This window comes from Nuphar pumila, chromosome 2 (genome assembly GCF_984573655.1).
Source record: "Nuphar pumila chromosome 2, dmNupPumi1.hap1.1, whole genome shotgun sequence".
In the NCBI taxonomy this organism is placed as follows: Eukaryota; Viridiplantae; Streptophyta; class Magnoliopsida; order Nymphaeales; family Nymphaeaceae; genus Nuphar; species Nuphar pumila.
In genome coordinates, this window is record NC_143250.1 from 4,370,414 (window position 1) to 4,385,626 (window position 15,213).

A 15,213-nucleotide genomic window follows, 5' to 3' on the forward strand; every position below is an offset into this window, starting at 1 on the left:
AGGTTTGCATACTCACCGTGTTGAGGTACCTCATCAACCCTTGAATAAAATCCATCCCCTCTATTATCCATACTCTGCATATTTATCTTGCCACTGCCACTGCAAGTGGTCACATCTCCAGCTTCATCTATTTGGACATAAAAGTTAACAATAACCTGAGAGTGAGATAATGGGTCAAACTTCTTTATTATTGAGTCACCCTCTCCCTCCTTAGATACTATTGAGTTGGGAGACAAGATTATGCCCATAAATTGTTCAACCTTTTTATGCACATATTGCCTTAGATATGGGTCATTGTTAACTGTTGTTTTCCAAACATTGGAAGTGTTTGTTGCCGGTTGTTTGAGCACAATTTTCTAGGGCTATAGAGGGTGATTTTTTATGGCAAATATTAGACACCTAGATTTTTGGTAATGGAGCATGAGGCTCTATCCACGTGTCAAGTTTACTATATGCTTCATAGTATCTAGGATGACCTAGTTTATAATTTTGCTTTTTTGGCTTTTTCTGTTATACTCCAGCACTAGAAGATGATGTTGTTGTGGACCTTTCTAACACACTCTTTTTAATCTCTATATTGTATTAAACAAATTAAGAATTTTTTATAATAACAAGACACAAAATATGGGTAAATGAGCAGGCAACAGAGATAGGACATAGGCTATTGAAAAAATATTGCAAAAAACAAACAGAATAGCCTATTGACAATGCAAAAAACTGAATCGTTAAGAAAATAAAAAAATCAAATAGTTTCCTAATCATATTTACAATACAAGTTATATAACATATAAACAACCAAACTGGAGGATAAAGACATACAAATCGTTGAAACAAAAAGAATAAGTTATTGAACATGCAAAGATAACTCAAAAACCATGCAATTCTTTCACAAAAATAACTAACGCATGATAATGTTTAAAAAAAAAAATTTGATTTAAGTCACTGCTTAAAAAAATAATTGTTTCAACTATTAAAAATGTGATTACTGGAACAACTCATTGTTGATGATTTTGAAATACTTGACAATGAAGTGCCACAGATGAATCACCGTAAAAAAGTAGCAAAAAATAGTTGATGAAAAAGTCATTGGTGGGAAGCACATTGGGAACTACAAAAAACCCTTGTTTATGCAAAAATAGTTATCATTGTGGACAATTGATTTTTAGACAATCAAAGATAAAATTTTTGATATTTGTAAGTAAATCCATATATAAAGAGCATATTTGCAATTACCTTAGTTGTGTTGTTAGTACCTTATTTGTTATAGTTGTTTAAGAGTGTGATCTTCATGAAAATTTGCAACAAGTTTTAAGTGCAAATCGCTACATATTTGCGGATCTCTTGAGGATCTTCACACAGTATCCTACGAATTTAGTATCATATACACGACTTTAGTCCAATATCTACGAAGTTACATGGTTTAATTTAATAGAAGGTTCACAAATTTTGTTATGCGAACTTCATGAGATATATGTTAATTTAGTCTAGTATTTGCGAAGTTACGAAAAGTCTGAGGCGGTTCACAAATTTGGTTATACAAACTTCATGTAGTCCATAAAAGAAAACATGTAAATCTACATTTAAGTAAAAGTTTGTTATAACTGACAAGCATACTGATATATCGCGTGAACTTCGTTAAGTTGACACATGTGAATGGTAAAAAAATCCTAATAAAGTTGGCTATTTGTGATTTTAGATATGGGGGCAGATTTAAGAAATCACGAGCAGTGTCATTTGCCATAGTACAATCATTTTCTGTTATTTTTTCCTTTGAACGAAAAAGTCTCAAACTCAAATTTTAGGTTTTGGTGCATGCACTAATTTCACAGCTTACCCCCGTTTTCTGGATAGGGGACTCTCTTATCCACAAAAAAAAAAGTAAGCTAAGCTGAAATACCAATATCTCGAGCGTTCTCGGATTTTGGATTTATCTCACCCTTTTATATGAGATCTCATATCCTCGATCCCGTCTTTGAGAAATTCCGGATATTGGCATGACGCACAAGCTCTCTCTCTCTCTCTCTCTCTCTCTCTCTCTCTCATTCAATTCTACCAACAATATGCTGTTGAACTTAATGAAGCAACTTCACCCACCCTGATAGTTGGGAGACAGGAACTTTAAGCAATCTCTCTCTATCAAACGAGACACCAACTCCTATGCGGCAGCATCCCTACAAGTGGGTCAGATCTTTATCCTATTGAGATCCGACCAAAGTATTTGGGTCAGATATGGTACATAAAACAATATTTGTTTTCTAAATGGTCAAATTCGTAACAAATAATGAAAGTATTTGGGTTAGAATGAGATAAATAGATACATTTAGAATTGGGCATGACTCGACCCAATTTATCTATTTCCCATGAAACCCAATATACTTGACCTGCTTTCTGTAGATCCCATATCAAAGGGGGTCAGATCATAACATGCCAAAATTTTACGCATCATCACACTTTAATACCATATAAGCCCATCTAAACAAGCCTATACGAGCCAAGCCGAAACCCATTATCCATGCTCGACTGATTTATACTATACAAGCTGCTCATATCTCCGAACAAGCTATATATGAGCTCAACCAAGCCGAGCCGCAAGTAGCTTGGTTCGTTTAGCATGCTACATTTTGACTGTAAACTGCCGTTTGCCACAGTTGTGAGTGCTGATCCATGAGCTATATATATAACCGACAACTCTTTTGGGACAATGTGTCCAACACGAGTTTGTCTGGGACAAATTGTCGATACCCTTGAGCTATAAACAAGTTGGATGTTCCCAACATCTATGAAAAGCATTAAGTTAATGCATGTGCAGTGCACCTTGTGTTACATTTTACACATGAAGTTATTGGAGTGCACCTTTTTTATAAAGAACATTTTAGGGAAAACCCTATCTGAGGATTATATGCTTACTTTTGCTCCTCATCGTCAGCAGAACTTTCGTGTGAAGACTCTTCTCCAGACATGGCTGAAGATTCTTTCAGCTCACCTGCCTGAACATCTGAATTATTTCCTTTCTGTTTCTTTCTCTGCTTCTTCTTCTGCCTTTTCAGACGCTTCTTTGCAGTCCGTTCTTCTGCAGCTTTCAATCTTTCTTCTCTTCTCATGCTAAATTCCGTTAGTTCTTTCCTCCTCTGGTAGTCAACGTCCATCCGTGAAAGCCTGTCCTGCTCCTTCCGTCTCATTTGTCGATACTGTTCCAACCAGAATGTGCAATGGAAACAACTCGGTGTCGTGTCAAGAACGGATCAAAATGCTTAAAGGTAAAATGAAAATGTCCATAATGCTAAGTGCCACATCATAAATCCAAACATTCTCAGAAGTTTTAACATGAATCCTACAAAAAACCACCAATCCCATTCTCAAAATAGTTGTTTTTCAATAAACCCTATTGTTCAAGATAATCACAGGTAATTTGACAGATATGGCAATAGATGTGGACATGTACAAAAGACCAAAAATATTCAGGCATGCGCTCCTTTTGACATCCAATTTATTGTCAAGGGATTCAATTAGATCTAGGGGTGACATTTTGGTAAGCGAATACCAAAGGACTGACATTCTGGTATAGGTTAAGCCACTGCTAGGAATGAGAAGGGTTTGGTTAGAACTCAAAGCATTGTTGATCTATGCATGCCTTCTATGCCAGATTGGTGAAGAGGACCAACCTCATTGTCACGTTCCTAGTCCCAGCAGCTCCTAAAAATGTCTTTCAGAGTAACATTGGTAATATTTTTTGATAAAGACAAGCCAAGAGGAATGGATTCAAGTCAAAACATTGTGACACTTAACATTATTGGTAATGAGAAAGAATCCATCAACCCAGCTAATTCTCAGAAAATTCTAATCAATTTATCATCGTATATAGCCAGAGCTTATATAAAAGCATTACAGCTTCACATGGGTGTGAGTGCGTGCATGTGTGTGTGTGTGTGTGAGAGAGAGAGAGAGATGACTCTCATCCGAAAATGCTTGAGCATTAAGTTGATGAGATGCTATTAGCAATGAATGGTAATAGAACAAGCATTACTTTTGAACAATTATTAATAGAAATTTATATGCACAATGGTTTTCCAATACAGGAATGGAAAAAAACATGACAAATTTACTTGATCAACAGTATGATGCTTGGATAATTCAATACATACTACAAGCAACTAAGAAAGGCCATAAGATTGAAATAGGCTACTAAGGGTCTTATCACCATTGATATATGTCACAGAAACACTTCCCTTGACAAGCATATCCTCTGTTGATACAAAGCAAGGTCAAAACAGACAGAAGACACCACACCAATTTATAGACAGTGAAACCTATGTCAAACAAGGTCAACTCCATATCCCTTGCTTCATCCATGGCTTCTTTTGTTCTTGAGCATCTATTTTTTCAGTTATGTTCTTTTAAAATGTCATTGCTTATGTATAATTGTATATTACAATTTTCAGCTTGAATTTATTATTTAAAGATTAGTAAATTCACATACACAATAATGCACATACCACATGCAGGTGTGTGTGCACATGTACATGCATACAATGATACAAGTGTCTAGAGTTGTGTGTACAGCCATATCTATATGTTTACAAGCTGTAATCTTGTATCAAGCATCTCCATGTCACATAATAACACTGTGTGCACATGTACATGCATACAATGATACAAGTGTCTAGAGTTGTGTGTACAGCCATATCTATATGTTTACAAGCTGTAATCTTGTATCAAGCATCTCCATGTCACATAATAACACCACCTCAAGACACACACACACATGGGTGTATGCGCGCTTACGCATACATCCATGTCATTGTGTGTCAGTGTATGTCATACCAAGTATATATGTGCTGTATACCATACCCATGTCCATCATATCCCTTAGGCTATGTCACATGGATACAGCTGAAGATACAGGGATACAGCGGTTTGCATGAAGTTTTAAATGTAACTAATATACAAGGGGATACCGAACGGGAGTCAAAATGGAGTATCCATGTGGCATAATCCTTCGGTAGGTCGAAGATTGAAGATAAAATCTACTGTACAGGCATGCATGCTTTGGTCTTAATTTGAGTGGAAAATGTCGAAGACTACGTGAAGGGGACAAAGAAGACATAAAAGCTAAAAAAGATGGCTAGAATCTTTACATTGAGGTCACACATGATACATTTTATCTGAACAACGTATATGAATGTAGACTATTTTGATCAAAGCAATGTAATGTCTAGGTAGCCACATAAGCAAATAAGTTCAGATATGAGAGTTAGAATGAATAAAGGAACTGCTGACCAAATTTCAAGTTTGCTACCATGGAATTTTCGTTCAAGATGTTATTTATGATCACATTCGTCACACCGCTCAATTAGATGTTTTTTTCAATAAACCAGGCTACCTAAATGATTGCATTTGGTTGAGAAATCACACTTTGCATGTAGTTGGTAACACAGTCAGCATGTTCATAATGGCATCTAGTATTGATTGCCAGAAAAGATTTCACCAAATAACATGCAAAAAAAGCATAAGTTATTCATTGTGATTTATTTTAGTTGACAAGAATGTAATTGTGGACATGATTATGGAAATTGCAAATGCTTAGGGAATATCTACAAACAGAATTCTTGCAGAGTATCCCGAAGAAATGCAATCTTAAAGCTGAATAAGTGAACAAGCTGGACAACAGCTGAAGCCAAATTAAACAAGATTTTAAATTAGGTAGTGAAAAAGTAAGATTGAAGAGCAGAAGAGCAGAAATTAGCTCCAGAAAGATAATGCAGGAGAGATTGAAAAAGAAAAAACAACTATCACTGATAATATGGCAATTATTCCCATGATATATTTAACTACTCCATGCTGTGAATCTTGAATTGTATAAACCATATAAATTTAAAGGTCAAATATCACATATTTTTTAAGGCACGTATAGATTAGAGAAAGGCACAAAGAACAGCATATGCACAACGACAAAACGACATGCTTCATCTTATACATTTGTTTCAGCAAAACAACATGCACAAGACAGCATGTTTTCCCTGTAGTTGATAGGAATCAGAGAGTGTGACAAGGCCAAACAAGAGGATTTGCCTAGAGATAGTTCATACGGTAAACATCAAAATCAATGAACTTGAAGGAATTTACTGAATAAATTATGATGTGTGTATGTCCATGCATCTAACTTTGACCTTGAATATAGACACTTATAAGACATAATAAGACATGCATGCTTGCATACATACATACACATGTACATACTATGCACGTGTGTGTAAGTTTCCAATGCTTATTTCTAGATTTATGTGTATTTATAGGATTCACGCCCCTTTACTTGCATAGATGTACATATAAGATTAGGTGAAATTTGACATATAATTCTTCCTCTGGAAAAGTCAAACCTTCAGGCTCTACAGATTATTACAACAACAACTACGCCTTCATTCCAAAACAATTGGGGTCGGCGAGATGAACCAACAAAGAAAATCATTTTGGGTCTTCCACATGAATCCTTCTCCTCCAATCATTTCTATCCAATGCCATGTCCTCGGTGAGGTTCAAAGCATTCATATCCTTTCCTATCATTTCCCTCCAAGTCTTCCTAGGCCTACCCCGACCTCTTTTAACTAATATATTTTCCCATTTCTCCATCCTTCTAACTGGAGCATCATTAGGCCTTCGCCGAATATGTCCAAACCACCGTAAATGATTCTCTCTCATCTTATTTTCAATGGGTGCAACGCCTACCTTCTTACGTATATCTTCGTTCTGAATCTTATCTTTTATTGTATTTCCACACATCAATCTAAGCATACGCATCTCAGCTACACTCATTTTTTGAATATGATGTCTCTTGGCAGCCCAACATTCTGTACCATATAGTAAAGTGGGCCTAATAATTGTCCTATAAAACTTTCCCTTCAACCGCAATGGCATTCTACGATCGCACAACACTCCAGTTGCACTTTTCCATTTCATCCACCCAACCTTTATCCTATGATTTACATCTCCATCAATTTCTCCATACTTTTAAATGATAGATCCCAAATATTTGAAACAATCATCCACCGGTATTTCTTGCTCACCAAGCTTCACTACACTTCCATCACTACTTCGTTGCTTACTAAACCGACATTCCATATATTCTGTCTTACTCCTACTCAACTTAAAACCTCTTGCTTCCAGTGTCTGTCTCCATAATTATAACTTGGCATTAACCCCAGCTCTAGACTCATCAATCAAAACAACATCATCAGCAAACAACATACACCATGCTCCCATTTAGTTTGGAGTGTGAACCATGTTCTCTAGAGATTATTATTTTTGCAAATTAAAAACAAGAAAAGTACTCATTCATTGGTTTAAGTGCAAGACTTATGGAAGCATTCTCCCATTTAGTTTGGAGTGTGAACCATGTAGCCAATTCACTGAATAGTGAAAATTTGACTCAAATTGAAGAATCTGATAAATACAATCAAAAGTAATGGAAAGTGAGAATTAAAGAAGAAATAAAAGCAAAAAAAAATGCTCGTTATGATCTTGTGACAAACCGGATATGTGAATATTTTTAAAAAGACCATCTTTCCCATCATCTTCCGAAAATCTCATAATATAGAAATTGTTAAGATTAGTCGTCTGAAGTCCTTTTTATTCTTAAGTAGTGTTTTGGTATTTTATATATAATGAGGGACCCATGTGTAATTTTATCCTTAGACTAATCTCCTCTATTTAAACTAGAGATTAGCCCTAAAATGAATCGACTCTCTCTCTCTCTCTCTCTCTCTCTCTCTCTCTCTCTTTCGGTTCTTGTGTGCTCCATTCAGATTTGCACATGGTATCAGAGCAATAGGTCTTGGGGAGAGTGAGCACTTCTTCGGTCTGCACAAAAGCTCAAGTGAAAAAGAAAAAAAAGGTGTGCATGAATATTTTTTTTACGAGTGTGCAGATTTGATGTCTGTCATTTGTCATGACACAGATCTGTAATCAGATCTAAAAGCCTCTTTTTTTCTCATCTAGATCAAGTAGCGACAAATATGGGTGACGTGAAAAGGCCGTGATTTTTTTTCATCGAATCTGAGTGGGTTGAATAAAATTTATTTTATTCATTTGTGGATCTGGATTTTCATGATTATGGATGTCAGAAGTAGTTTGTTTCTAATGATTTGGTGTTGCCATGAAACCTGTATCATGAAGAGTATGTTGTCTGAGATGTGCTCAGAACAAAATCATCGATTAAAAGTTTTTTTTGTGACATAGGTGTCGTGGCGAATTAATTTTCTTTAAGTTCCTTTTGGATTTATAAAGGGTTGTTCAAATCTGATTTCAGATCAGGTGTCGTGGTTCATCACCGTCTCTGGTGCTGTTTCTGGTGGTGTCGTGGTTTCTGCAGTGTGTTTGAGATAATTTTGTGGTCGTGTAGTATCCAGATTTGGACTCTAAATAGGTTGGAGAGGAAATCTGATCGATTAATTTTTTTGTGAACCTGTGATAAATTTTTTTTGGTCGTGTATTGCAGCAGAGTAATCAACAATATCTCCTGAGTTAGCAATTCTTTTATTATGGGTGAAACTCAGAAATTCGATTCTAAGAATGAGGCTATTGGAGAATATAAAGCATTTGCAAATCCCTTCTCTTACGGCTCTTTCGTGAAATTAAATGAAGTAAATTATGCCAGGTGGTCAAGAACATTTATGATGTCGATTTCTGGACATCGTAGAAAACATATTTTGTTGGAAATTGAACCGAATGATAAAAGTGAAAAAATATATTACTTGGGATGAAGATAATGACATAGTTATGTCATGGATCATGAATAGTGTTGAACCTCACATTGTAGATGGTCTAATTTATTATAATACAGCTAAACAGATGTGGGACATCCTTCGAGATACGTATACTCAAGAGACTAATGTAAGTCGTATCTTACAAGTCGAACAAGAGATATATAATTTGCAACACGGAGATCAGACCTTGGCCCAGTACTATGCATCAGTTAAAGTAGCTTTTAAAAGACTTAATGTTCATAGACCTCTTTGTTGTTCAAAGCAAAAGGATCATCAAGAACATACTATGTTTGCTCGGTTCCTCACAAGCTTATCTTCAGAATTCTTTGTTGCTTAAGTCCAAATGTTGACTGGATCTGATGTGCCTACTCTTGTTGATGCATACAATCGCTTGAGTAGACTAGCCATTTCTCTTCCACAATCTCATCCTATATCCCAAACATCTGCTCTAGTTGTTCCATCTGGTTATGGACATGAAAATACTCTGAATATTAGAGGACGAGGTCGTGGAAGAGGCATGAGAGGTAGAGGTAAACTTTAATGTACTTTTTGCGAAAAATCCGAACATTTAGAAGATCGTTGCTGGGATAAACATGGACGGCCTGCTCTTCCGGCATCGAAGCCTAATGTTCCAAAAGCTAATGTCACAAAACTAGAAACAGCAAATGCAAATGAGACTTCTTCTCCTAGTGATTGTATTACCCTAAGTCGTGCAGAATATGATGAATTGATACCTCATCGCCCTTCAAGTTCCTCTTCTCCTGTAGTTGGTGTGACCTACTCAATAGAGGATCATCTTCATCTCAATGATAGTAAGTGGGTTATTGATTCTGGTGCATCCAGACATCTATGTAGCATCTCTCATTTTTTTTTCAGATCTAAAAGATATTACTGCACATCGATGAGTCTCATTAGCAGATGGGAGTTCCTCTCCGGTTGTTGGTCAGGGGAATGTTTCTATATCTTCCTTCTTGCAATTGAAAAATGTCCTTCGTGCTCCTTCATTTCCTCAAAGTTTACTCTCCGTGAGTTGTCTTATAAAAGAACTAAATTGTAGAGTGATATTTGATCCTGTGGGTTGTCATTTTCAGAATTGCAGACGGGAAAGAAGATTGGTGGAGGCTATGAAGAAAATGAAGTCTACTACCTACATCATCCAGTGGGAAACATTCATGTTGCAGTCAATTGTTCCTCGAGTCCTGTTCAGTGGCATTGTTGTCTTGGTCATCATTCATTGTCAAAGCTTTGTCATGTCATTCCTCAAATTTTGTCTACTACATCATTTCAGTGTGAAGCATGTCAGTTGGAAAAGCATCATCGGAGTTCGTTTCCTTCTAGTCAGAGTCAGTCCAGTCATAAGGTCTTTGAACTTCTTAATTCTGATGTATGGGGTCCTAGTAAAATTCCTATCAGGACTCAGTGTCGATATTATCTTGTTATTGTTGATGATTTTTCTAAGTTGTCTTGGGTATTCTTAATAAAAGAAAGGTCTGAAGTTCCTAGTATTATCAAATCTCTAGTTATTGAAATAAAAACTCAGTTTGAATCTGCTGTCAAGATTATTCGCACTGATAATGCTCTTGAGTTTAAAAACAAAGCCTTGGTGCAATTTTATCAAGACCATGGCATTCAGCCTCAAACCTCTTGTGCCTATACTTCTCAGCAAAATCAGGTAGCTGAGCGAAAACACATGCACCTCCTTGATGTTGCTCGTACCCTTATAATTCAATCCAATGTTCCTGCGTCATATTGGGGTGATGCAATTATCACAGCTTGTTATCTAATCAATCGCATGCCATCGCCATCCGTGGAAGATAAAATTCTTTTGCACATCTTGTATCCTAATGCTCCGCTTTTTTCTCTCTCACCCAAGGTTTTTGGATGTGTTTGCTTCGTGCATAGACTTGGTCCTGACCGTGATAAATTAGCAGCTCAAGCAACTAAATGTATGTTTATCGGGTATCCCAAAAATCAAAAGGGGTATCGATGTTATGAACCGAATTCCCGTCGGGAGTATGTCAGTGCAGATGTATCTTTCTTGGAGTCCATTCCATATTATTCTAGTACTGGTGCTCAGATGCAAGTGGATCAAGATGACTCCTTTCCTCTTCCTGTCCCTCCATTTCCTTTGGAATATGTACCACAATTACCAAGCACAACTCCACTTTCCTCACGGTTTCATAATCCTCCATTGGTATATGTGCGTAGAGCTCCACCTCCTCCCATGCCTTCACCTTCTTTTTATCCTGAGGTAAGTACTCTTGATAACTGTGACCTTCATGTTGATGATAACAGGCCAATCGCCTTACGGAAAGGGACACGAAAATGTACCTTATATCCTATGTCTCAGTTTGTGTCTGATGCCAGAATTCGAAACCAGATGAAAGCTTTTATTTCAGCCTTATCTGTTGAAACTATTCCTCTAAGCTATCAACAAGCAATGCTCGACAGTAGGTGGAAGCAGGCAATGCAAGATGAAATGGATGCCCTATTGTCTCAACAGACATGGGACCTGGTCGATCCTCCATTGGATGCAGACATTGTTGGATGTAAATGGGTATATACCATCAAGTACAACTCAAATGGTTCGATTGAGAGATACACGGCTAGATTAGTAGCAAAAGGTTATACTCAGACATATGGTGTTGATTTCTTTGAAACATTTTCTCCCGTTGCACGGATGGGTATCATCCGTCTTGTTCTCTCCGTCGTTGTTCACCATGGATGGAGCTTGTGTCAATTAGATGTGAAAAATGCTTTCCTATATGGGGATTTGCCTGAGATAGTTTACATGTAACAACCTCCTGGGTTCGAGGTTGAGGGGAAGTGTCAAAAGGTGTGCAAATTAAGAAAGGCGATATATGGTCTTAAGCAAAGTCCTCGTGCATGGTTTCAAAAGTTGTTTGAAGTAATGTCAAAATTTGGCTTTAACAGGTCAACATCAGACCACACGTTATTTATTAAGAAAACTAGCTCAAGTCTAGTTGTTATGGTGATATATGTGAATGACATCATTCTTACAGTAGATGATATGAAAGATATTGCAGCTACAAAGTCTCATCTTCAAAAACATTTTATTACAAAAGATCTTGGTCCACTTAGATACTTTCTGGGCATAGAAGTTGTCAGGAACAGTGAAGGTATGGTTTTGTCTCAACGGAAATACGTTCTTGATTTATTAAAAGAGACAGGAATGTTGGTAGCTAAACCAACAAATATTCTCATGGATCACAAAGTTCAGTTATCGGAAGAGGGGTCAAAACCTGTTGATAGCAAAAGCTATCGCTCACTAGTAGGAAAACTACTATATGTGACAGTGACTAGACCTGATATTGCTTTAGCAGTAAGTAAGGTTAGCCAATTCATGGACAAACCGACTGAGGTACACTAGAATGTTGCAATAATGATACTCAGGTATTTAAAATCCTCTCCCAGAAAAGGACTATTTTTCAATAAAGGGGGGACCCTTGAGATAGTTGCTTACTCTGATACTGATTATGCTGGATCTATAGAAGATAGAAAATCTACCACAGAAACAACAACTGAATTGATGTGGGTTCGAACTGTACTAAATGATCTTCAAGTGAAGGTTTCATCGCCTATGGTAATGATGTGTGACAACAAGGCGGCTACATATATAGCGAATAATCTTGTATTTCATGAGAGAACAAAACATATTGAAGTTGATTGTCATTACATAAGATATATGGTTCAAGCTGACCATATCTCTACCAAGCATCTAAACTCGGAGGACCAAGTTGCAGATATCTTTACAAAGCCTCTGGCTAGGCCGAGTTTCTCAAAATGTTGCAACAAGCTGAGCATGATTGTTATCTATGCTCCAGCTTGAGGGGGAGTGTTAAGATTAGTCGTCTGAAGTCCTTTTTATTCTTAAGTAGTGTTTTGGTATTTTATATATAATGAGGGGCCCATGTGTAATTTTATCCTTAGACTAATCTCCTCTATTTAAACTAGAGGAGATTAGCCCTAAAATGAATTATCGACTCTCTCTCTCTCTCTCTCTCTGTTCCTGTGTGCTCCATTCAGATTTGCACAGAAATATTTTCAAAATAGGAGATATTTCTAGCTATGATATATAAGTGCACACACAAAGTAATGCATGTGTGTGACAATCAGATCCATAAGAAAAAACAAAAAATGAGCATAAAATAGATGTTGCATCGCCTTCATTTACTTTATCTTCCCATTGTTTCCCCCCGTTTTTCTTCTCTCCTCTACCAATCTCTTCCTCTTTCCTTTCATTCCCTACACGTCTTTTTCTAATCTTCCACTATCCCTCCCCACCCCACCCTCTTCTCCTCTTGTTTTCTTGCTTTCTTCCACATGGAAAACCCTAAAATCAAGATTTACTTATTGCACAATTATTGACCTTTAGTGGTTCCCATGTAATTGCAGCAAGATAAAGCACAACACTCCCTCCCACTTTTTGAATTTTTTAAATCTTTCCTTTTTTATGATATTTTAACTTTTGAGTTTTGAGGAGTAAAGTGTCAGAATCAGTACGAAAGCATGCATCTGGACCATATGTTTCGTCAATGACATGACAATGCAATGCATCTCCTTGTGAAATCCATCGCCTGTTGAAAAACACAATAATGGGAAAATACTACTGAAACAAAGCTTGATATCCAGCTTTACATTGCACTGATGGTTTTTCCTTCTTTACTAGTAGCACATATACAAGATACAACGAATAAGAAAGTAATCAGGTGTACGGTAGCAATTCAATAATGACCGCACCACTCCAAACATTGTAACCAATTCACACGTTAATGCATGATTGAGCATATCAAACAGCCCGTTTTCAGTTTGCGTATCACTGCAAAACATTCAAAAATTGAGAATAGTGAAAAACGTACAACACAAGAAAATATTACATCTCATCGCGGAGATTCCAAAACAAATTTCTTTTGTTTTTTCAATGCCTACAAATTTCTTCTTTTTCGTGAATACCTACAAATTTCTTTTCAAACTCCATAGGAAAAAAATTCACTAAAGTAAGTGAAATAAGCATAATCCGGTTTCAATTAAGAGTAACCCATATTCTTGGTCTAACACAGAGCCGATATCGCAAACCACCCACATGTAGATTCTAGGGTACCAAAATCCCAAGATCGAAATTCCTAAAACTAGAGTTCCGAACCAAGAAAATGCATTCCGCAGAAAAGAGGGGGGAAATCCAATTCAGAAAGATAGATCGCGAGTCCGCAAACCTGGTGGAAGTCGCCAGAGCCAGAGCCGGCGGAACTGCCGGAAGTGTTGCTCACACGAACAGGGACGTGATCGAGGATTCTTCGCAGCTTCACCTCCAGATCCTCTTCCTCCTCCTTTGGGACTGGTTTACTGTACTCAACCATAGCGTTTGTCCCGGCCGAAGCCGCCGATGACAACGGAACGAGGTTCCGCTGCACCTCGAGCTTATGATCCGGCGCCGGAACCATCTTCAACTCCGATTCCGGCCCGATCTTTAACCTAGACATGGCCGGAACCCTAATTCTTCTTCCCTTCCCTACCCTTTCGCATAGAGTCACACCTCCCTCTCTCTCTCTCTCCTTTTACTGGTGCCAATCTAGGGTTTTCGGGGTTAGGGTTTCTGAAGAACTCTGAGATAGAGAGGCCCGGAAAGGGGTCTCTGATCCTATATATACATGTATATAGGTTTTCAAAACGAGCCTCCCATGGAGGGAAGAAGATGATCCTATATATACATTATATATACATGGATATGGCTCGAGTCCATCAAGGCGTTTATGCAGGGGCGTCAATAGGTCGGATCTGGTTTGGACTTAGGTAGGTCCAAACCCGGATCTGACTCTGAGCCTGAGGTGCCCGTACCAGATCTGGACCCAGGTCCAGTCGGATTTACTATAGGAAAAAAATCCATACCCGAGCCTTATAAGGATTACATAAACCAGATCCGATCCAAACCAAATAAAATAATATTTTTAAACTTTTTTTACATTGAAAAATCATGGATCTTGATTAGAATCCAGATCAGACTTGAGTCTGGCTGGTATGAAATTTCACAAAACATACCTGGTTCCATATGCTAATTGAAACTTCGGATCCAACCCCGAATCTAATCAGCCTTCTTTCTTTATTACCATAACCTGACCCTATAGGTTCAGTACGGGTTGAGCCCAGGTCAAACACGACTCATTGATTTATGCAATGGATCCCAGTCAGATCAAGGTTAGAGTTGGATATGAAAAGGCAGACTATGATCTGTGGTGGATCTTGGTTATGGATGCAAATAACTTTAATATGGGTCGGGTCAGATTGACCTGACAATGGATCCAAATTTTAAAGATTGCTGGATGTTGGGTCCATTTAGTTTGAATATATAGTAGTATGAGAAAATTAAGATCAAATAAACAACAAAGAAACACACGGGATTATGTGGTTCATTCATCTATATAGGCATACCTTAAGG

At 37.4% G+C, this 15,213-nt stretch overlaps 1 protein-coding gene across 1 annotated transcript; it reads right to left on the reverse strand.

The window, feature by feature from the left end:
• Positions 1-2,765: 2,765 nt before the first annotated feature.
• On the reverse strand, positions 2,766-14,459 carry LOC149844532 (uncharacterized). The gene is made up of 2 exons (XM_089997242.1): positions 13,994-14,459; positions 2,766-3,188 (listed from the first exon to the last, which is right to left on the reverse strand). Exons 1-2 carry the CDS (start codon positions 14,258-14,260, stop codon positions 2,904-2,906), a joined length of 552 nt encoding a protein of 183 aa, XP_089853368.1. The 5' UTR covers positions 14,261-14,459; the 3' UTR covers positions 2,766-2,903.
• Between the last annotated feature and the right edge of the window lie 754 nt (positions 14,460-15,213).

Bases quoted from the DNA above. Each gene is read 5' to 3' on its own strand.
- LOC149844532 (XM_089997242.1), bottom strand. From the start codon at position 14,260: ATGTCTAGGTTAAAGATCGGGCCGGAATCGGAGTTGAAGATGGTTCCG. The intron at 3,189-13,993 runs GTTTGCGGACTC...TGGTTGGAACAG, and splicing joins GCTCTGGCGACTTCCACCAG to TATCGACAAATGAGACGGAA.